This window comes from Oncorhynchus keta, chromosome 11 (assembly GCF_023373465.1).
Source record: "Oncorhynchus keta strain PuntledgeMale-10-30-2019 chromosome 11, Oket_V2, whole genome shotgun sequence".
Lineage (NCBI taxonomy): Eukaryota > Metazoa > Chordata > Actinopteri > Salmoniformes > Salmonidae > Oncorhynchus > Oncorhynchus keta.
Genome location: NC_068431.1, coordinates 3,325,849 through 3,346,672, shown reverse-complemented (window position 1 = coordinate 3,346,672; position 20,824 = coordinate 3,325,849). Strand labels below are relative to the sequence as shown.

At 50.3% G+C, this 20,824-nt stretch overlaps 2 protein-coding genes across 51 annotated transcripts in view; both read left to right on the top strand.

The window, feature by feature from the left end:
* The window catches only part of LOC127933003 (serine/arginine-rich splicing factor 1B-like), a 41,657-nt gene extending 38,184 nt beyond the window's left edge, over window positions 1-3,473 (top strand). For all 50 annotated transcript variants that reach the window (XM_052529127.1, XM_052529128.1, XM_052529119.1 and 47 more), the window contains one exon: window positions 2,522-3,473. In XM_052529127.1, coding sequence (XP_052385087.1) covers window positions 2,522-2,701 — 180 coding nt within the window. In that variant the 3' untranslated portion in view covers window positions 2,702-3,473. The remainder of the gene's footprint in view (window positions 1-2,521) is intronic.
* A 3,074-nt stretch (window positions 3,474-6,547) lies between these two features.
* Window positions 6,548-20,620, top strand: LOC118381741 (dynein light chain 2, cytoplasmic). Its single transcript, XM_035768646.1, has 3 exons — window positions 6,548-6,682; window positions 19,766-19,902; window positions 20,006-20,620. The coding sequence occupies exons 2-3, from the start codon at window positions 19,771-19,773 to the stop codon at window positions 20,141-20,143; spliced, it is 270 nt and encodes an 89-aa protein (XP_035624539.1). The 5' UTR covers window positions 6,548-6,682; window positions 19,766-19,770; the 3' UTR covers window positions 20,144-20,620.
* Window positions 20,621-20,824: the final 204 nt, after the last annotated feature.

The following is a 20,824-nucleotide window of genomic DNA, read 5'->3' as shown; positions in this document are numbered from 1 at the left end:
CCATGGGTGGGCTGGGGGGCGTAGGCCCACCCACTGGGGAGGAGCGTTGCCCCACCCACTGGGGAGGAGCGTTGCCATGGGTGGGCTGGAGGGGCGTAGGCCCACCCACTGGGGAGGAGCGTTGCCATGGGTGGGCTGGAGGGCGTAGGCCCACCCACTGGGGAGGAGGGCGTTGCCCCACCCACTGGGGAGGAGCGTTGCCCCACCCACTGGGGAGGAGCGTTGCCATGGGTGGGCTGGAGGGGCATAGGCCCACCCACTGGGGAGGAGCGTTGCCATGGGTGGGCTGGAGGGGGCGTAGGCCCACCCACTGGGGAGGAGCGTTGCCCCACCCACTGGGGAGGAGCGTTGCAATGGATGGGTGGGCTGGAGGGGGCGAGGCCCACCCACTGGGAGGAGCGTTGCCATGGGTGGGCTGGAGGGGTGTAGGCCCACCCACTGGGGAGGAGCGTTGCCCCACCCACTGGGGAGGAGCGTTGCCATGGGTGGGCTGGGGGGCGTAGGCCCACCCACTGGGGAGGAGCGTTGCCATGGGTGGGCTGGAGGGGCGTAGGCCCACCCACTGGGGAGGAGCGTTGCCCCACCCACTGGGGAGGAGCGTTGCCATGGGTGGGCTGGGGGCATAGGCCCACCCACTGGGGAGGAGCGTTGCCATGGGTGGGCTGGAGGGGGCGAGGCCCACCCACTGGGGAGGAGCGTTGCCCCACCCACTGGGGAGGAGCGTTGCCATGGGTGGGCTGGAGGGGGCGTAGGCCCACCCACTGGGGAGGAGCGTTGCCCCACCCACTGGGGAGGAGCGTTGCCATGGGTGGGCTGGAGGAGGCGTAGGCCCACCCACTGGGGAGGGCGTTGCCCCACCCACTGGGGAAGAGCGTTGCCATGGGTGGGCTGGAGGGGGCGTAGGCCCACCCACTGGGAGGAGCGTTGCCCCACCCACTGGGGAGGAGCGTTGCCATGGGTGGGCTGGAGGGGGCGTAGGCCCACCCACTGGGGAGGAGCGTTGCCATGGGTGGGCTGGAGGGGGGAGGCCCACCCACTGGGAGGAGCGTTGCCCCACCCACTGGGGAGGAGCGTTGCCCCACCCACTGGGGAGGAGCGTTGCCATGGGTGGGCTGGAGGGGCATAGGCCCACCCACTGGGGAGGAGCGTTGCCATGGGTGGGCTGGAGGGGCGTAGGCCCACCCACTGGGGAGGAGCGTTGCCCCACCCACTGGGGAGGAGCGTTGCCATGGGTGGGCTGGAGGGGGCGTAGGCCCACCCACTGGGGAGGAGCGTTGCCATGGGTGGGCTGGAGGGGCGTGGGCCCACCCACTGGGGAGGAGTGTTGCCCCACCCACTGGGGAGGAGCGTTGCCATGGGTGGGCTGGAGGGGGCGTAGGCCCACCCACTGGAGAGGAGCGTTGCCATGGGTGGGCTGGGGGCGTGGGCCCACCCACTGGGGAGGAGTGTTGCCCCACCCACTGGGGAGGAGCGTTGCCATGGGTGGGCTGGGGGCGTTGCCCCACCCACTGGGGAGGAGCGTTGCCCCACCCACTGGGGAGGAGCGTTGCCATGGGTGGGCTGGAGGGGGCGTAGGCCCACCCACTGGGGAGGAGCGTTGCCATGGCTGGGCTGGAGGGGCGTAGGCCCACCCACTGGGGAGGCAGGCCCTGTTTATCAGTGAGTTTTTCAACCCACAAAATGGCTTTATTACAGACCAAATACTCCTCAGTTTCATCAGCTGTCCTTGTGGCTGGTCTGACGATCCCACAGGTGAAGAAGCTGGACGTGAAAGGGCTGGTGTGGTTGTGAGGCCGGTTGGACGTACTGTCAAATTCTCTAAAAATACATTGGAGAAATGAACAAAAATTCTCTGGCAACAGCTCTGGTTGACATTCCTGTAGTCAGCATGCCAATTGTACATCTGTGATGTTGTGTTGTGACAAAACTGCACATTTTACAGTGGCCTTTTATTGTCCCCCAGCACAAGGTGCACCTGTGTAATGATTAGGCAGTTTAATCATCTTCTTGATCTGCCACACCTGTCAGGTGGATGGATTATCTTGGCGAAGGAGAAATGCTCGCTATCAGGGATGTAAACAATTTTGTGAGAAATCAGCTTTTTGTGCCTATGGAACATTTCTGGGATCTTTTATTTCAGCTCATGAAACATGGGACCAACACTTTACATGTTGCGGTTGTATTTTTGTTCAGTATAATGATTTGCCTTGTTGTGAAATGTTATTGTATTTCCAAGCCACTGTATAAAATCTTCATCAGCGCTCATTGAGGATGCATTGAGTAGCTCAGTTGGGCATCAGTCCGAAAACACATTTTCAAAACTAGAACTGTACACTGGAATGTGCGTCTTGGGCAACTTTCTCTCCCCTCTCTGTGTGTGTGTGTGTGTGTGTGTGTGTGTGTGTGTGTGTGTGTGTGTGTGTGTGTGTGTGTGTGTGTGTGTGTGTGTGTGTGTGTGTGTGTGTGTGTGTGTGTGTGTGTGTGTGTGTGTGTGTGTGTGTGTGTGTGTGTGTGTGTGTAGGGAGAGACTGCCTACGTGCGTGTGAAGGTGGATGGACCTCGCAGCCCCAGTTACGGACGCTCCCGCTCTCGGAGCCGTAGCAACGGGCGTAGCAACAGCCGCTCACGCAGCTTCTCACCGCCGCGACGCAGCCGGGCCTCTCCACGCTACTCGCCACGACACTCACGCTCCCGCTCCTAGATACACACACCTCCAGGAACCCCAGCCCAGCAGACCCCAGCCCAGGGGGAGGGATGTGAGATCATCAGACCAGGAGACCCCAGCCCAGGGAGAGGGATGTGAGATCATCAGACCAGGAGACCCCAGCCCAGGGGGAGGGATGTGAGATCATCAGACCAGGAGACTCGAGACAGATGCAGATGGATCTTCTAATGTGTTACATCATTCTACCGTTCTGCTGTTCCTCTTGCCTTCCTCTTCTTGTTCTTCTTCCCCTCCCTCTGTTCTTTCATCCCCTTGTTTTTGGTCTAGTTTACCACAGATGTTATTATATTTTTGTTTTATTCATGATCTCTGTTCTCTTTTGTATCTGCCCCCCCCCCTCCCTCCTCCATCTGCCTCCTGTCTCTTTACAGTCCTGCACTCCCATCTCCTTGTCCCCCTCCTATATCTTCTCACCCGCTCCCCACTCTCTTTGTCTTGGTGTTATGGCTGCTGGGGGGGAAGGGAAGGTGTCATGCTGTATGGAGGGGTGGAAATGGGAAAGAGGGAGGTTTTTTCTTTTGTGTTGATGGAGGGATGGTTTGATTTGTGTTCTGATAGGCTTTTGGGACACAGGAACAGAGTCTGAATTGGCTCGGAAACAGGAAACCGTTTATATTAGCATTAACAGGAGGATGAGGAGTCAAATAACCAGCCAATGCTATGACAACAGTCTTTCACCCAAATAGCTTTCCGACCTGTTTATTTTTATGATCCAGTTATAACTGTTAATAAATGTTTTAAAACGGCAGCCTGTACTTTACTGTAAACTCAATACACAAGTTTAGCTTTTGCCCTTCCCTCTCCCTCTCCTCTACCTTCCTTGGGTCCTCTCCTTCCTTGGGTCCCCCCCCTCTCTCTCCTCTCCTTCCTTGGGTCCCCTCCTCTCTCTTCTCTCCTTCCTTGGGTCCTCTCCTCTCCTTCCTTGGGTCCCCCCCTCTCTCTCCTCTCCTTCCTTGGGTCCCCTCCTCTCTCTTCTCTCCTTCCTTGGGTCCTCTCCTCTCCTTCCTTGGGTCCCCCCCTCTCTCTCCTCTCCTTCCTTGGGTCCCTCTCTCCTCTCCTTCCTTGCCCCCCCTCTCTCCTTCCTTGCCCCCCATCTCTCTCCTCCTTTCTTGGGTCCCCCCTCTCTCTCCTTCCTTGGGTCCCCCTCCTCTCTCTCTCCTCTCCTTCCTTGGGTCCCCCTCCTCTCTCTCTCCTCTCCTTCCTTGGGTCCCCCTCCTCTCTCTCTCCTCTCCTTCCTTGGGTCCCCCTCCTCTCTCCTCTCCTTCCTTGCCCCCCCCCTCTCTCCTCTCCTTCCTTGGGTCCCCCTCCTCTCTCTCTCCTCTCCTTCCTTGGGTCCCCCTCTCTCTCTCCTCTCCTTCCTTGGGTCCCCCTCCTCTCTCTCTCCTCTCCTTCCTTGGGTCCCCCTCCTCTCTCTCCTCTCCTTCCTTGGGTCCCCCTCCTCTCTCTCCTCTCCTTCCTTGGGTCCCCCTCCTCTCTCTCCTCTCCTTCCTTGCCCCCCCTCTCTCTCCTTTCCTTCCTTGCCCCCATCTCTCTCTCCTTCCTTGGGTCCCCACCTCTCCTCCTTCCTTAGGTCCCCACCTCTCCTCCTTCCTTAGGTCCCCCCCCTCTCCTCCTTCATTGGCACCCCCCTCTCCTCCTTCCTTGGGTCCCCCTTTTCTCTCTCCTCTCCTTCCTTGGGTCCCCCTCTCTCTCTCCTCTCCTTCCTTGGGTCCCCCTCCTCTCTCTCTCCTCTCCTTCCTTGGGTCCCCCTCCTCTCTCTCTCCTCTCCTTCCTTGGGTCCCCCTCCTCTCTCTCTCCTCTCCTTCCTTGGGTCCCCCTCCTCTCTCTCTCCTCTCCTTCCTTGGGTCCCCCTCCTCTCTCTCTCCTCTCCTTCCTTGGGTCCCCCTCCTCTCTCTCTCTCTCCTTCCTTGGGTCCCCCTCCTCTCTCTCTCCTCTCCTTCCTTGGTCCCCCTCCTCTCTCTCTCCTCTCCTTCCTTGGGTCCCCCTCCTCTCTCTCTCCTCTCCTTCCTTGGGTCCCCCTCCTCTCTCTCCTCTCCTTCCTTGGGTCCCCCTCCTCTCTCTCTCTCCTCTCTCTCTCCTCTCCTTCCTTGGGTCCCCCCTCCTCTCTCTCTCCTCTCCTTCCTTGGTCCCCCTCCTCTCTCTCTCCTCCTTCCTTGGGTCCCCCTCCTCTCTCTCCTCTCCTTCCTTGGGTCCCCCTCCTCTCTCTCTCTCCTCTCCTTCCTTGGGTCCCCCTCCTCTCTCTCCTCTGGTTTTCTATACACTTGCTTGTCAGAGCATAGCATGCCTCCTTTTCATCCACACTGGTGACAGTTTATCATTTTTTTAAAAATATATATTTACTATAAAATAGTGTCTGTAATGGCATCACTGATTGGTTGGTTGTATTTTCTCTAGTCTTGGTTCAGAGTCAGATACCTTGTTTTTAAAAGTATTTTTTCATAGCTGACAGTCTGTTTATAGTGTGGCGTTTGCTGTATCAGGCGGAGTGATTCTAACCTGTTACTCCTTCCCTCTCTGTTGGTTTTGGGATCTGTCTCAAGGAGGGCTGTGATTGGAGGAGGGCTCTCTGTCTCCCCATCCCGGAGCCAATCAGACCATCAGGATCAGAGCAGGATTCAGGATTAGGATTAATGATGGAGAGAAAGGAAACCCGGATCGGGACCCCGGCCCCAGTCCACTGGAACCTATAAACTAGACCTTACTCAATTGGCTCTAAAACACACTAAATTCAGTTTTTAGTATTTTTTCCCATGTGGAACCTCCAGCACCCGTCTGGGATCCAGTAGTTTTTTGGGTTTAAAAGAGGAGCTCAAAGCTGGGAGCAAAACCAGGAGTCTCAGGATGGAGGCGCGCGCGTAAGGAGAGCGGTAACTAGAGGAGTCTGGGAGGAGGGATCGAGGTGGCCGGGGGGGTGGGGGTGGTATGGGAGGAGGGATCAATGTGGAGGGGGTTGAGGGAGGGTCTGGGAGAAGGGATCAATGTGGGGGGGGATTGAGGGAGGGTCATGTTTTTTAAGGTTTCCTCAGTAAGTTATGAGGATGATGGGATTGTTTCTCCAGTTGGTCACTTTTAATGTTTCAGCTCTTTCAATAAAGTCTGCCTTCTACAGTAGCAACAGTGTCTCTGTTTCCCTGTTTCAGCAACATACACAGGACAAACAACACTTCACATATGTACAATATATCACAGGACATCGTTAAAAGTTATAACAGACATATAGATCACTACTGTTAGTGTGGGGTTATGGTTTATAGTCTTAAGGAATCTGATGCTGGGTTGTTCTGCAGAGACATCTGTACCATCCATCCAGTAGCCACCGTGTTGTATTATAGACCTGTAGAATGATAGAGAAGTATCTTCAGACAAACCATATCTAGACATCTGTATCAGTCCCTCTGAATATGTATGCATCATAAGTATTTCACTGTAAGGTTTACACCTGTTGTATTCAGTGCATGTGACAAATAACATTTAATTTGTTTGCCTCCCTGCCAGCCTGTCTGTCCGTCCCCTCTGTCTGACGGTCTGTCTACCTGTCTGGCACCTCTGTCTGACAAGGTCTGTCTGCCAGCCTGTCTGACAAGGTCTGTCTACCTGCCTGTCTTTCTACCATCTGTTTCCTAGCTGATCATAATTGTATCAGTTCGGGATAAATCACCTTCATGCCCAGGGACACGGTGAATTCTGGGTGGAAACAAAATGCGGGCAGGAGCGCGCTAGTGAAAACGATCGCAACACCCGGGGGGAGTCGGAATAGCCAATCAGATCGTCAATGCAGTGCGGGGGGCGGAACAGCCAATCAGATCGTCAATGCAGTGCGGGGGGGCGTGGCATGTAAGTAACCGGTAAACACAGAACTCCGCTCGAAACAGCACAACGGAGGTGAGAAAGGCTGACGTCCAGACAGAACTGCGTTGTTCAGCGCGTCTACTAAGCACAATCAACAGCAGCAAGAGGGTGAGCGACGTCACATTTTTGTCTCTTCTGTTCTGCATGGAGCTGTGTTGAAACGGTATGGTGTATGGAATCAGCTGTGTTGAAACGGTATGGTCTGGTATATGGAATCAGCTGTGTTGAAACGGTCTGGTGTATGGAATCAGCATGGTCTGGTGTATGGAATCAGCTGTGTTGAAACGGTCTGGTGTATGGAATCAGCATGGTCTGGTGTATGGAAGCAGCTGTGTTGAAACGGTCTGGTGTATGGAATCAGCTGTGTTGAAACGGTCTGGTGTATGGAAGCAGCTGTGTTGAAACGGTCTGGTGTATGGAATCAGCTGTGTTGAAACGGTCTGGTGTATGGAATCAGCATGGTCTGGTGTATGGAATCAGCATGGTCTGGTGTATGGAATCAGCATGGTCTGGTGTATGGAATCAGCTGTGTTGAAACGGTCTGGTGTATGGAATCAGCATGGTCTGGTGTATGGAATCGGCATGGTCTGGTGTATGGAATCAGCATGGTCTGGTGTATGGAATCCACTGGGTTGAAACGGTATGTGACTGTGTTAGTCTTAGTTGACTAGCTAGCAAGGGTTAGTAACAACCAGTCTGCTTCTCTAACAACCTAACCGATAGAACTAACAACCAGTTTTAGTGGAAGGATGAATTAGTATGAATTTACTTATGTAAATCTGTATGAAAACATGTAACTTCTAAATGTGTGCTAGTTTTATTTGGCAACCATGGCATAAGCAGGATAAACGCCTCTGCCGAATGAACTCTGAGTACCAAGTCATTCATTATTGACCAGGTAATGTAAAGGGCATCAGCGTTTATCCCTTACATGTACAGAGCCTTCAGAACATTTTCATACCTCTTGACCTATACCACATTTTGTGTTACAGCCTGAATTCAAAGTGTGTTAAATACCTTTTTTCATCCATCTACACATAATACCCCACAATGACAACAAGTTTCGTGGAAAATTAAATACAGAAATATCTCATTTATGTAACACTCCAAAATGAGCTCGGTGCATCCAATGTATTTGAACCATTCTTGAGGTCACTACAACTTGGAGGCCACCTGTGGCCAATTAAATTGATTGGACATGATTTGGAAAGAAACAGCTGTGTATATAGAACTCCGACAGTTGACCGTGCAGAGGTTACATAGCAGACATAGTCATAGCAGAAACTATTATGACGTCCAAGGAACTGTGTAGCTCTTTGAGAGATTTGTGATGAGGCATATGTAAGGGTATAAAGCAATTAATAGAGTTTAAAGTTTGCGAGCACAGTGGTCTCCATCGGGAAATTGATAAAATATGTAACTACCCAGACTCTGCCTACAGCTGGCCGTTCGACCAAACTGGGCTATAAGGACCTTGGTCAGAGAGGTGTCCAAGAACCCAATGACCGCTCTGGCAGAACTACAGTTCCTTGTCTGAGATGGGAGAACCTGTCAGAAGGACAATAGTCTCTACAGCACTTCACCAATCTGGGCTTTATGGGAGAGTGGCCAGAAGGACAATAGTCTCTACAGCATTTCACTAATCTGGGCTTTATGGGAGAGTGGCCAGAAGGACAATAGTCTCTACAGCACTTCACCAATCTGGGCTTTATGGGAGAATGGCCAGAAGGACAATAGTCTCTACAGCATTTCACTAATCTGGGCTTTATGGGAGAGTGGCCAGACGGACAATAGTCTCTACAGCACTTCACTAATCTGGGCTTTATGGGAGAGTGGCCAGACGGACAATAGTCTCTACAGCACTTCACTAATCTGGGCTTTATGGGAGAGTGGCCAGAAGGACAATAGTCTCTACAGCACTTCACCAATCTGGGCTTTATGGGAGAGTGGCCAGAAGGACAATAGTCTCTACAGCACTTCACCAATCTGGGCTTTATGGGAGAATGGCCAGAAGGACAATAGTCTCTACAGCATTTCACTAATCTGGGCTTTATGGGAGAGTGGCCAGACGGACAATAGTCTCTACAGCATTTCACTAATCTGGGCTTTATGGGAGAGTGGCCAGACGGACAATAGTCTCTACAGCACTTCACTAATCTGGGCTTTATGGGAGAGTGGCCAGACGGACAATAGTCTCTACAGCACTTCACTAATCTGGGCTTTATGGGAGAGTGGCCAGAAGGACAATAGTCTCTACAGCACTTCACCAATCTGGGCTTTATGGGAGAGTGGCCAGAAGGACAATAGTCTCTACAGCACTTCACCAATCTGGGCTTTATGGGAGAATGGCCAGAAGGACAATAGTCTCTACAGCATTTCACTAATCTGGGCTTTATGGGAGAGTGGCCAGACGGACAATAGTCTCTACAGCATTTCACTAATCTGGGCTTTATGGGAGAGTGGCCAGACGGACAATAGTCTCTACAGCACTTCACTAATCTGGGCTTTATGGGAGAGTGGCCAGACGGACAATAGTCTCTACAGCACTTCACCAATCTGGGCTTTATGGGAGAGTGGCCAGAAGGACAATAGTCTCTACAGCATTTCACTAATCTGGGCTTTATGGGAGAGTGGCCAGAAGGACAATAGTCTCTACAGCACTTCACCAATCTGGGCTTTATGGGAGAATGGCCAGAAGGACAATAGTCTCTACAGCATTTCACTAATCTGGGCTTTATGGGAGAGTGGCCAGACAGACAATAGTCTCTACAGCACTTCACTAATCTGGGCTTTATGGGAGAGTGGCCAGAAGGACAATAGTCTCTACAGCACTTCACTAATCTGGGCTTTATGGGAGAGTGGCCAGAAGGACAATAGTCTCTACAGCACTTCACCAATCTGGGCTTTATGGGAGAATGGCCAGAAGGACAATAGTCTCTACAGCATTTCACTAATCTGGGCTTTATGGGAGAGTGGCCAGACAGACAATAGTCTCTACAGCACTTCACTAATCTGGGCTTTATGGGAGAGTGGCCAGACGGACAATAGTCTCTACAGCACTTCACTAATCTGGGCTTTATGGGAGAGTGGCCAGACGGACAATAGTCTCTACAGCACTTCACTAATCTGGGCTTTATGAGAAAAATGCACATGACGGTACACCTGGTTTTTGCAAAAAGGCACGTGAAAGACTGAGCATAAGACAAGATTCTGTAGTCTGATGACACACATATAGCGCTTTGTCTGGAGAAAACCAGACACAAAATCCTCAACCATCGAACACCATCCCTACCGTGAAGCATTGTGGTGGAATCATTTGCATCACTCACTACAGAGATCCAAACTGTCTCTGAAAGCAATGTCCGCACAATGACTATTCTTCAGAAGCTTCATGAAATGGGTTTTCATGGCCGAGCAGCCGCACACAAGCCCAAGATCACCATGCGCAATGCCAAGCATCGGCTGGAGTGGTGTAAACACTTGCCACCATTGGACTCTGGAGCAGTGGAAACGCATTCTCTGGAGTGATGAATCGCGCTGCACCATCTAGCAGCCTGATGGACAAAACTGGGTTTGTCGGCTGCCAGGAGAACGCTACCTGCCCCAATGCATAGTGCCTACTGTACATTTTGGTGGAGGAGGAATAATGATCTGGGGCTGTTTTTCATGGTTCGGGCCCCTTAGTTCCAGGGAAGGGAAATCTTAACGCTACGGCAGATGAGTCTGTGCTTCCAGCTGGAAACAGTTTGAGGAAGGCCCTTTCCTATTTCAGTATGACAATGCCCTCGTGCACAAAGCGAAGTCCGTACAAAAATGGTACGACCATCTATTCTATGTTCAACAGCATGTTATTGATTGCCTCAGTGCAACAGCATGTTATTGATTGCCTCAGTGCAACAGCATGTTATTGATTACCTCAGTGCAACAGCATGTTATTGATTGCCTCAGTGCAACAGCATGTTATTGATTGCCTCATTGCAACAGCATGTTATTGATTACCTCAGTGCAACAGCATGTTATTGATTGCCTCAGTGCAACAGCATGTTATTGATTGCCTCAGTGCAACAGCATGTTATTGAGTGCCTCAGTGCAACAGCATGTTATTGATTACCTCATTGCAACAGCATGTTATTGATTACCTCATTGCAACAGCATGTTATTGATTGCCTCATTGCAACAGCATGTTATTGATTGCCTCATTGCTCAAGTGGTTTGCAAGTGATAATGTTTTGTTTGTCAATTCGTTTTGGATCGTCTGTTCTGTGCAAACATTTGCAAATGTATCAGTGCAACAAAGTGATCATCTCTCCAACTCAATCGAATGTATTTATAAAGCCCTTCCTACATCAGTTGAGGTCATAAAGTGCTGTACAGAAACCCAGCCTAAAACCCCAAACAGCAAGCAATGCAGGTGTAGAAGCACGGTGGCTTGGAAAAACTCCCTGGAAAGGCCAAAGCCTGGTTCCTCTCTAGGTTATGTGCTGGGGGGAGAGGAACCAGGCTCTGGGGGGTGACCAGTCCTCTTCTGGCTGTGCTGGGGGGAGAGGAACCAGGCTCTGCGGGGTGACCAGTCCTCTTCTGGCTGTGCTGGGGGGAGAGGAACCAGGCTCTGTGGGTGACCAGTCCTCTTCTGGCTGTGCTGGGGGGAGAGGAACCAGGCTCTGCGGGGTGACCAGTCCTCTTCTGGCTGTGCTGGGGGGAGAGGAACCAGGCTCTGTGGGTGACCAGTCCTCTTCTGGATGTGCTGGGGGGGAGAGGAACCAGGCTCTGCGGGGTGACCAGTCCTCTTCTGGCTGTGCTGGGGGGAGAGGAACCAGGCTCTGTGGGTGACCAGTCCTCTTCTGGCTGTGCTGGGGGGAGAGGAACCAGGCTCTGCGGGGTGACCAGTCCTCTTCTGGCTGTGCTGGGGGGAGAGGAACCAGGCTCTGCGGGTGACCAGTCCTCTTCTGGCTGTGCTGGGGGGAGAGGAACCAGGCTCTGAGGGGTGGCCAGTCCTCTTCTGGCTGTGCTGGGGGAGAGGAACCAGGCTCTGTGGGTGACCAGTCCTCTTCTGGCTGTGCTGGGGGAGAGGAACCAGGCTCTGTGGGTGACCAGTCCTCTTCTGGCTGTGCTGGGGGGAGAGGAACCAGGCTCTGCGGGTGACCAGTCCTCTTCTGGCTGTGCTGGGGGGAGAGGAACCAGGCTCTGAGGGGTGGCCAGTCCTCTTCTGGCTGTACTGGGAGAAGATAATAGTACATGGACATTTTTGTTAAAGCCAGAATGTTCAAGATGTTCAAACGTAAATAGACTCTCATCAGGGTCAGATCTCAAATGATCTCATTCTAAAATCTGACCTCCACTGGGAGGAAAAAACGGATGCAAAACCTATCTATTGTTGTGACTTCCTGGACCTACCATTTGGTATTGAAACCAAACCATATGGTTTTAATGAAAGATATTTTAATGAACATGTGAGTGTAAGAAGCACACATTTCAAATAGTCTACATATCATATTAAACAGCATATAGACACACTAAATAGGTTGGAAGCCAGACAGGAAGCCTAAGAAGGAACTAAAATGTTTTAATTCAGTTTCAAGGCTATAACCCACAAAGAAATACTTTGAAGCATTAGTGACGGTGACACAGTAGCCTGTTAAGGACATAAAGCGCTCAGTATTTAAATTTTTTGTTGTCATTATAGTCTATACATTTCACATCTAGACTGTGATTTAGAATTAAACACCATTTTAAACCAAAAATTACTTTGGCTTTTGCATTAATTTGGCCAGTTTGTAGCTTCAGGCTCATGTGATATTGCCTGGAGAATACCCCTCTCCCCTCTCGGAGAATACCCCTCTCCCCTCTCGGAGAATACCCCTCTCCCCTCTCGGAGAATACCCCTCTCCCCACTTGGAGAATACCCCTCTCCCCACCTGGAGAATACCCCCTCTCCCCTCTCGGAGAATACCCCTCTCGGAGAATACCCCTCTCCCCACCCACCTCTCGGAGAATACCCCTCTCCCCTCTGGAGAATACCCCTCTCCCCCTCTCCCCTCCCTCTCGGAGAATACCCCTCTCCCCTCTCGGAGAATACCCCTCTCGGAGAATACCCCTCTCCCCTCTCGGAGAATACCCCTCTCCCCTCTCGGAGAATACCCCTCTCCCCACTTGGAGAATACCCCTCTCCCCACTTGGAGAATACCCCTCTCCCCACTTGGAGAATACCCAACACCCTTTGGAGCCCCTCTCCCAGGCTGGGAGAATACCCCTCTTTTAAGAATTTTCCTCTCGGAGAATACCCCCTGAAGGTTCGGAGAATAACCCTCTCCCCACTTGAGAAACACTTGAGAATACCCCTTCCCCACTTGGAGAATACCCCTCTCCCCACTTCCCCACTTGGAGAATACCCCTCTCCCCACTTGGAGAATACCCCTCTCCCCACTTGGAGAATACCCCTCTCCCCACTTGGAGAATACCCCTCTCCACACTTGGAGAATACCCCTCTCCCCACTTGGAGAATACCCCTCTCGCCACCTGTAGAGGCCCTGGGGAATAACAACACCCTTTTGGCCACTATCCAGGCTGGGCAGAGTAGTTTTAAACATTTTCTATAGGTAGGCCTGAAGGTTTAGACAAAATAACCCAATCAAAACAAAGCTTCTTGAATGTGGGAATAGGTCAGGCCTATGAAGTCATCTGAGCGCGACGTCTGTTTCTTGTTGATAATATATGCCATTTAGCAGACGCTTTTATCCAAAGCGACTTACAGTCATGTGTGCATACATTGTTGACCGCTGAACGAGAGACCTCGGCTTATTGTTTCGTAAAGCTGACAGTGTTTTTATATACTTTTGTTGGATCCTGCAGCTCTGTTGGGCTTAGTTGCTGTGAGCGCTGCAGTCTGTCCCGGGATCCTGCGTCTCTGTTGGGCTTAGTTGCTGTGAGCGCTGCAGTCTGTCCCGGGATCCTGCAGCTCTGTTGGGCTTAGTTGCTGTGAGCGCTGCTGTCTGTCCCGGGATCCTGCAGCTCTGTTGGGCTTAGTTGCTGTGAGCGCTGCTGTCTGTCCCGGGATCCTGCAGCTCTGTTGGGCTTAGTTGCTGTGAGCGCTGCTGTCTGTCCCGGGATCCTGCAGCTCTGTTGGGCTTAGTTGCTGTGAGCGCTGCTGTCTGTCCCGGGATCCTGCAGCTCTGTTGGGCTTAGTTGCTGTGAGCGCTGCTGTCTGTCCCGGGATCCTGCAGCTCTGTTGGGCTTAGTTGCTGTGAGCACTGCTGTCTGTCCCGGGATATTCCCAGATTCTGCACATGGAAGCCCAGCTAGCCTATTTGGCTCGGCGGTCTAAAATGCAGGTCGCTATCGAACGTTTCCATCACTGCAGGAGCTGTTTGCTTTGTTCCAGGACAATGTGGACCGTGCTGACTTTCAATGTAGCAACTGCTTGCTTGCGGAGGACTACAGGGTGGTGAAGTGGCTCCTCTTAGCAAGCATGTAGCAAACCTACACTAGCTACCGGGGTGTCCATGCCCGCCTACTTTTTCTTCCACCCCAGTAGCTGGATTCCACTCTGGTCTGGAAGTGTCGCCAGCGTGTCGGCTCTCCACAGCTGACTGGCCGGTGCTGAGCAGGGTTCCATCCCCGACGGGTTCTTCTCCTTCCCTGGAGGACGGCGCTGTCCTCGACCCAACCAACCAGCCATGGAGATGCATCACTCGCAGTGGAAGTCGAAGAAAGTGTCCTCTGGCAACAGGGGTGTCTTTGGAGATGTTGAGCCCGGACCTGACACAGACCAGAAACGGCTTTGCCGCCCTGGATCCAGAGGCTCCGGCGCCTTCTTCCTTGGGGGCTTCCCATTCAAGATCGAATCAGAAGGCCGACGGTACCTATGTCTTTGTCCTCTCTTCTGTTTCCCTCTCCGGTGGCTTCTACCTCTGGTTCAGATTCTCGGAGCTCCCACCCTCATCAGACCGTGAGGCTGCCTGAGAGACCTGTCGCTTCACCAGCTGTCATCATAGGCAGCTCCATGGTGAGAAACAGCTTGGTCCCAAGGCAAAAACCCTGTGCTACCCAGGAACACGAGTACAGGACATAAGGCTGCTTCAGACTGTTCTACCACAGGAACACAAGTACAGGACATAACAAGGCTGCTTCTGACTGTTCTACCACAGGAACACGAGTACAGGACAGAACAAGGCTGCTTCAGACTGTTCTACCACAGGAACACGAGTACAGGACATAACAAGGCTGCTTCAGACTGTTCTACCACAGGAACACGAGTACAGGACAAAACAAGGCTGCTTCCTACTGTTCTTCCACAGATGCCGGGAGCTGACACTGTCGTAGTTCATGTGGGGTCAAACAACATCAGGAGGGCTAGCTCGGAACATCTGGAAAATGGATTTTAACCTCTTGCGACGAGCAATCCCGTATCCGGGAGCGTAATCATAGCCTCAAGCGCATTACCATAACGCAACGATTCCTATTCATGAAAATCGCAAATTAAATAAATATATTCAAACACAAGCTTAGCCTTTTGTTAACAACACTGTCATCTCAGATTTTCAAAATATGCATTACTGCCAATGCTAGACAAGCATTTCTAAGTTTATCATGGCATAATGCTATGCTAGGCTGTGCTGGCAGCAGGCAACATTTTCACAAAAATAAGAAAAGCAACCAAATTACATAATTTACCTTTGAAGAACTTCAGATGCTTTCACTCAGGAGACTCTCAGTTAGAAAAATGTTTTTTTTTTAGGCCGAAAAATGTCACGTTTGTTCATCCTGCTTGGCTGAGAAATCGACTGAAAATACTTAAACTATAACTCCAAACTTTTCAAAATTTGCTCCATAATATCGACAGAAACACGGAAAACGTTGTTTAGGATCCCATCCTCAAGGTGTTTTTAACATATGTATTCGATAATATATCCAGGCAGTTGGTTTCTCAGAAGAAACGATTGGAAAAATTGCTACCTCAGTATTTTGCGCAAGGTTTTCTGTGGGAGACACCATGCGTCCACTCGCCCTATGTGGTCTCTTACAGCCATTCTCCAATGGAAATGCCTAAAAAGGTGTCACAATGCTGCAGACACCTTGGGGAAAACGTAAACTCACTTCTAGCTCCTTCACAGCCATATAAGGAGTCATTAGCATGAGGTGGTTTCAAAAAATGCGGCACTTCCTGATTGGATTTTTATCTGGGTTTTGCCTGTAACATCAGTTCTGTGGCACTCACAGACAATATCTTTGCAGTTTTGGAAACGTTAGTGTGTTTTCTTTCCAAAGCTGTCAATTATATGCATAGTCGAGCATCTTTTCGTGACAAAATATCTTGTTTAAAACGGGAATGTTTTTCATCCAAAATTTAAAATAGCGCCCCCTATATCCAAGAAGTTAAAGAACTGATTTTAGCATTAAGAGTCCCAAAAACTGACCATTTCAGGTCAACTACCATCGTGGCAGCAGCGTAGCCTAGTGGTTAGTGCGTTGGACTAGTAACCGGGAGGTTGCAAGTTCAAATCCCCGAGCTGACATTCTGCCCCTGAACAGGCAGTTAACCCACTGTTCCTAGGCAGTCATTGAAAATAAGAATTTGTTCTTAACTGACTTGCCTAGTTAAATAAAGGTAAAATAAAAATGGTTGTGCCGCGGGTGTGAAAGATTCCGCAGGCTACTGGCATTACACATCTGGCTAAAATATTACTGTCGGGAGTCACTTATAGATACTAAACTGCTTGGAGTAACCCTGCGACTCGTCAGATTGTTAACTGTCATGGTCAAAACATATTGATACAACAGTAGCTAAGACAGGGAGAAGTCTGTCCATAATAAAGCGTTGCTCTACCTTAACAGCACTATCAACAAGGCAGGTCCTACAGGTCCTAGTTTCTACCTTCTTAACAACACTATCAACAAGGCAGGTCCTACAGGCTCTAGTTTCTACCTTCTTAACAGCACTATCAACAAGTCAGGTCCTACAGGTCCTAGTTCTGTCACACTTGGACTACAGTTGAGTAGTGTGGTCAGGTGCCACAAAGAGGGACTTCGGAAGATTGCAGTTGGCTCAGAACACGGCAGCACGGCTGGTCCTTGGTCCACTAAAATTAATGACATGCATGTCAATCTCTCATTGCTCAAAGTGGAAGAGATTGACTTCATTACTTGTTTTTGTAGGTGTTGACAAGCTGAATGCACCAAGCTGTCTGTCTAAACTACTGGCACACAGCTCAGACACCCATGCATACTCCACAAGACATGTCACCAAAGGTCTCTTCACAGTCCCCAAGTCCAGAACAGACTATGGGAGGCACACAGTACTAAACTCAGCAAAAAAAGTAACCACCTCTTACTGTCAACTGCATTGATTTTCAGCAAACTTAACATGTGTAAGTATTTGTATGAACATAACAAGATTCAACAACTGAGACATAAACTGAACAAGTTCCACAGACATGTGACTAACAGAAATGGAATAATGTGTCCCTGAACAAAGGGGGGTGTCAAAATCAAAAGTAAAAGTCAGTATCTGGTGTGGCCACCAGCTGCATTAAGTACTGTAGTGCATCTCCTTCTCATGGACTGCACCAGATTTGCCAGTTCTTGGTGTGAGATGTTACCCCACTCTTCCACCAAGGCACCTGCAAGTTCCCAGACATTTCTGGGGGGGGAATGGCCCTAGCCCTCACCCTCTGCTCCAACAGGTCCCAGACATGCTCAATGGGATTGAGATCCGGGCTTTTCTATGGCTGGCTATGGCAGAACACTGACATTCCTTTTTTGCAGGAAATCACGCACAGAAGGAGAAGTATGGCTGGTGGCATTGTCAAGCTGGAGGGTCATATCAGGATGAGCCTGCAGGAAGGGTACCACATGAGGGAGGAGGATGTCTTCCCTGTAACGCACAGGGTTGATTGCCTGCAATGACAACAAGCTCAGTCCGATGATGCTGTGACACACCGCCCCAGACCATGACGGACCCTCCATCTCCAAATTGATACCGCTCAGAGTATAAGCCTTGGTGTAAAGCTCATTCCTTCGACGATAAATGCGAATCCGACCATCACCCCTGGTGAGACAAAACCGTGACTCGTCAGTGAAGACTTTTTGCCAGTCCTGTCTGGTCCAGCGACGGTGGTTTTGTGCTCATCGAAACAACATACTACTAGTACAACAACATACTAGTACATAACCAAATGGCCCCCCTGTCTGGTGAGGACCAGCCTTACAACAGAGGATGGACTGAAGGCTTTTAGCGGACAGTCTGAGAAGTGATGGAGGGATTGTGCATTCCTGGTGTAACTCGGGCAGTTGTTGTTGTCATCCTGTACCTCTCCCGCAGGTGTGATGTTCGGCTGTACCGATCCTGTGCAGGTGTTTTTACACGTCGTCTGCCACTGCGAGGACGATCAGCTGTCTGTCCTGTCTCCCTGTAGCGCTGTCTTCGGTGTCTCACAGTACGGACATTGCAATTTATTGCCCTGCCCACATCTGCAGTCCTCAATCCTCCTTGCAACATGCCTAAGGCACGTTCGCGCAGATGAGCAAGGGACCCTGGGCATCTTTCTTTTGGTGTTTTTCAGTGGCCGTAGAAAGGCCTCTAGTGTCATAAGTTTTCATAACTGTAACCTTTAATTGCCTAGGCTGTCAGTGTCTTAATGACCGTTCCACAGGTTCATGTTAATTAATTGTTTATGGTTCATTAAACAAGCATGGGAAAAGACCTGAAGTTTTTTGGATTTTTACGTATTCTTTTCCAGGACAATGTCTTTCAAAGGTCCGTTTTTCTTTTTTTTGCCGAGTTTATAAAGCGCCATGACCACATGGAACTCTATTCCACATCAGGTAATTGATGCAGCAGGAGAATCAGATTTAAAAATACACCTTATGGAACAGCGGGGACTGTGAAGCAAGACAAACAGGCTCAGACACATGCATACACACACTGTGAAGAGACCGACACAAAGGTAGACCCATGCATACGCACACATTGATATTGTCGTAGGGTGATATTTAACATGCTGTGTTGTGGAGGTGTAGGGGTGTTGTACTGTTTTATCTTTAGTTCATTCAGTACAAACAGTTCACTGTTTTATATGTAATGTGGACGCTTTGGTGTGTCTGGACCCCAGGAAGAGTAGCTGCTGCTTGGGCAGGAACTAATGGGGATCCATAATAAATACAATTGGCATAGCATCGTCCGGGTTAGGGAGGGATTGGCCAGTAGGGATATCCTTGTCTCATCGGGCACTAGCGACTCCTGTGGCGGGCCGGGCGCAGTGCACGCTAACCAAGGTTGCCAGGTGCACGGTGTTTCCTCCGACACATTGGTGTGGCTGGCTTCCGGGTTGGATGCGCGCTGTGTTAAGAAGCAGTGCGGCTTGGTTGGGTTGTGTATCGGAGGACGCATGACTTTCAACCTATGTCTCTCCCGAGCCCGTACAGGAGTTGTAGCGATGAGACAAGATAGTAACTACTAACAATTGGATACCACGAAATTGGGAAGAAAAATGGGGGTAAACATTTAAAAATGTGTGTAGTAGACCCACTGAAGGACCAACCCCACAGACAATCGGCAGAGGAAATTCAAATGTAATTGTATTCAATGTTCGTGACGGACGAGGGATATTTTTTTTCGTTTTTTTCCTTTGTGAATGTGCGTCCCTCTGACTAGAGTGCCGTGTCACTCTAGTGCCAGTAACAGGACTCTGAAGGGGTGCTAGTCGGACAGACTGAGCCCAAGCTCTGGTTAAAAGTAGGGTGCTAGTCGGCCAGACTGGGCCCAGGTTCTGGTCAGAAGTAGTGCACTGTATATAATAAGGTTCCATTGGTATGTAGACAGACGGTTGTCACAAAACCACCTCCGTTATTACACTATAATAGTGCAGGAGGTGTTCGCCAAGCTTCTTTGTATGTCTCTCACATACCTGTTCAACAGCAGACTCCTCTACCCTCTCTCCAGTCCCACTGCTTACGATACGATCACATCAGACTCCTCTCCCCAGTCCCACTGCTTACGATACCATCACAGCAGACTCCTCTACCCTCTCTCCAGTCCCACTGCTTATGATACCATGAATTAGAATCTACAGGTTAAATCTGCAATATTTTACTTTTTGTGTGACCTGACAATTCAAAATTTTAGGAACCAGGAAATGGCGACGCGATTTCTCCGTAGTGTATCTTTAACTAACCTTCTTCTCCCTCCCCCTCTAGTCACCATGACCGACAGGAAGGCTGTCATAAAGAATGCCGACATGTCAGAGGACATGCAGCAGGATGCTGTGGACTGTGCCACTCAGGCCATGGAGAAATACAACATTGAGAAGGATATCGCTGCTTACATCAAGAAGGTTGCTAACCAGACAGACATCCTTACCGTGTGTGTGTGTGTGTGTGTGTGTGTGTGTGTGTGGTTTGTGTGTGTGTTCCTAAATGTTCCCTGTTTTGTTCCAGGAGTTTGACAAGAAGTACAACCCCACGTGGCATTGCATTGTGGGTAGAAACTTTGGCAGCTACGTGACGCATGAAACCAAACACTTCATCTACTTCTACCTGGGCCAGGTGGCCATCCTGCTCTTCAAGTCTGGTTGAACCCCTACACCTTAACCTCTACTCCCTAAACACCTGACGTCTACCTGGGTCATCCTCCAGCTCTCTCTCCTCCCGTCTCCACTGACCGCGGCAGGCCGCTACTCCTACCCTGGATCGTGATACATTGATGGTTGTGGCCACACACACATTGAAGAGTTCTAGATGATTCTCCATTGTCTGTGGGGTGCTGCATGGGTGTGTATCTGGTGTGTATCTGTTGCAGTATAATTAACATGATGGGATACATCCTGTCCCTATACACTATTCCTTATGTAGTGCACCACTTTTGACCAGGGCCCATAGGGAGGGTGGGGGACGGGGGCGGGGCATTTGGGACACAACTAATGACTACATGTGTATATTTTGCAGTATGAGGAAATTGCTACACAGAGTTGCTGAAGGCCTACAAAGTAGAGATTATTATGTTAAAATGCATTTTTTTTGCTTTGCACTGCTGTATAAAATGCTTTGACTGTTGGTTCATAAAGATTTGTTCAACACTATTTAAAAGGAACATGGACTAGTGATTTACTGGGGGCGTGTCATCTCTCATCATTCATGGCAAAGATACAGAACACCTTCTATTGCCTGTGGAGAGATTCAGGTCATCTCTTTCTCCAAGCTTGTGCCTGGGAGTCATGGATAAGAGCCAGGCAACTCATGATCCATCCTATGGATACA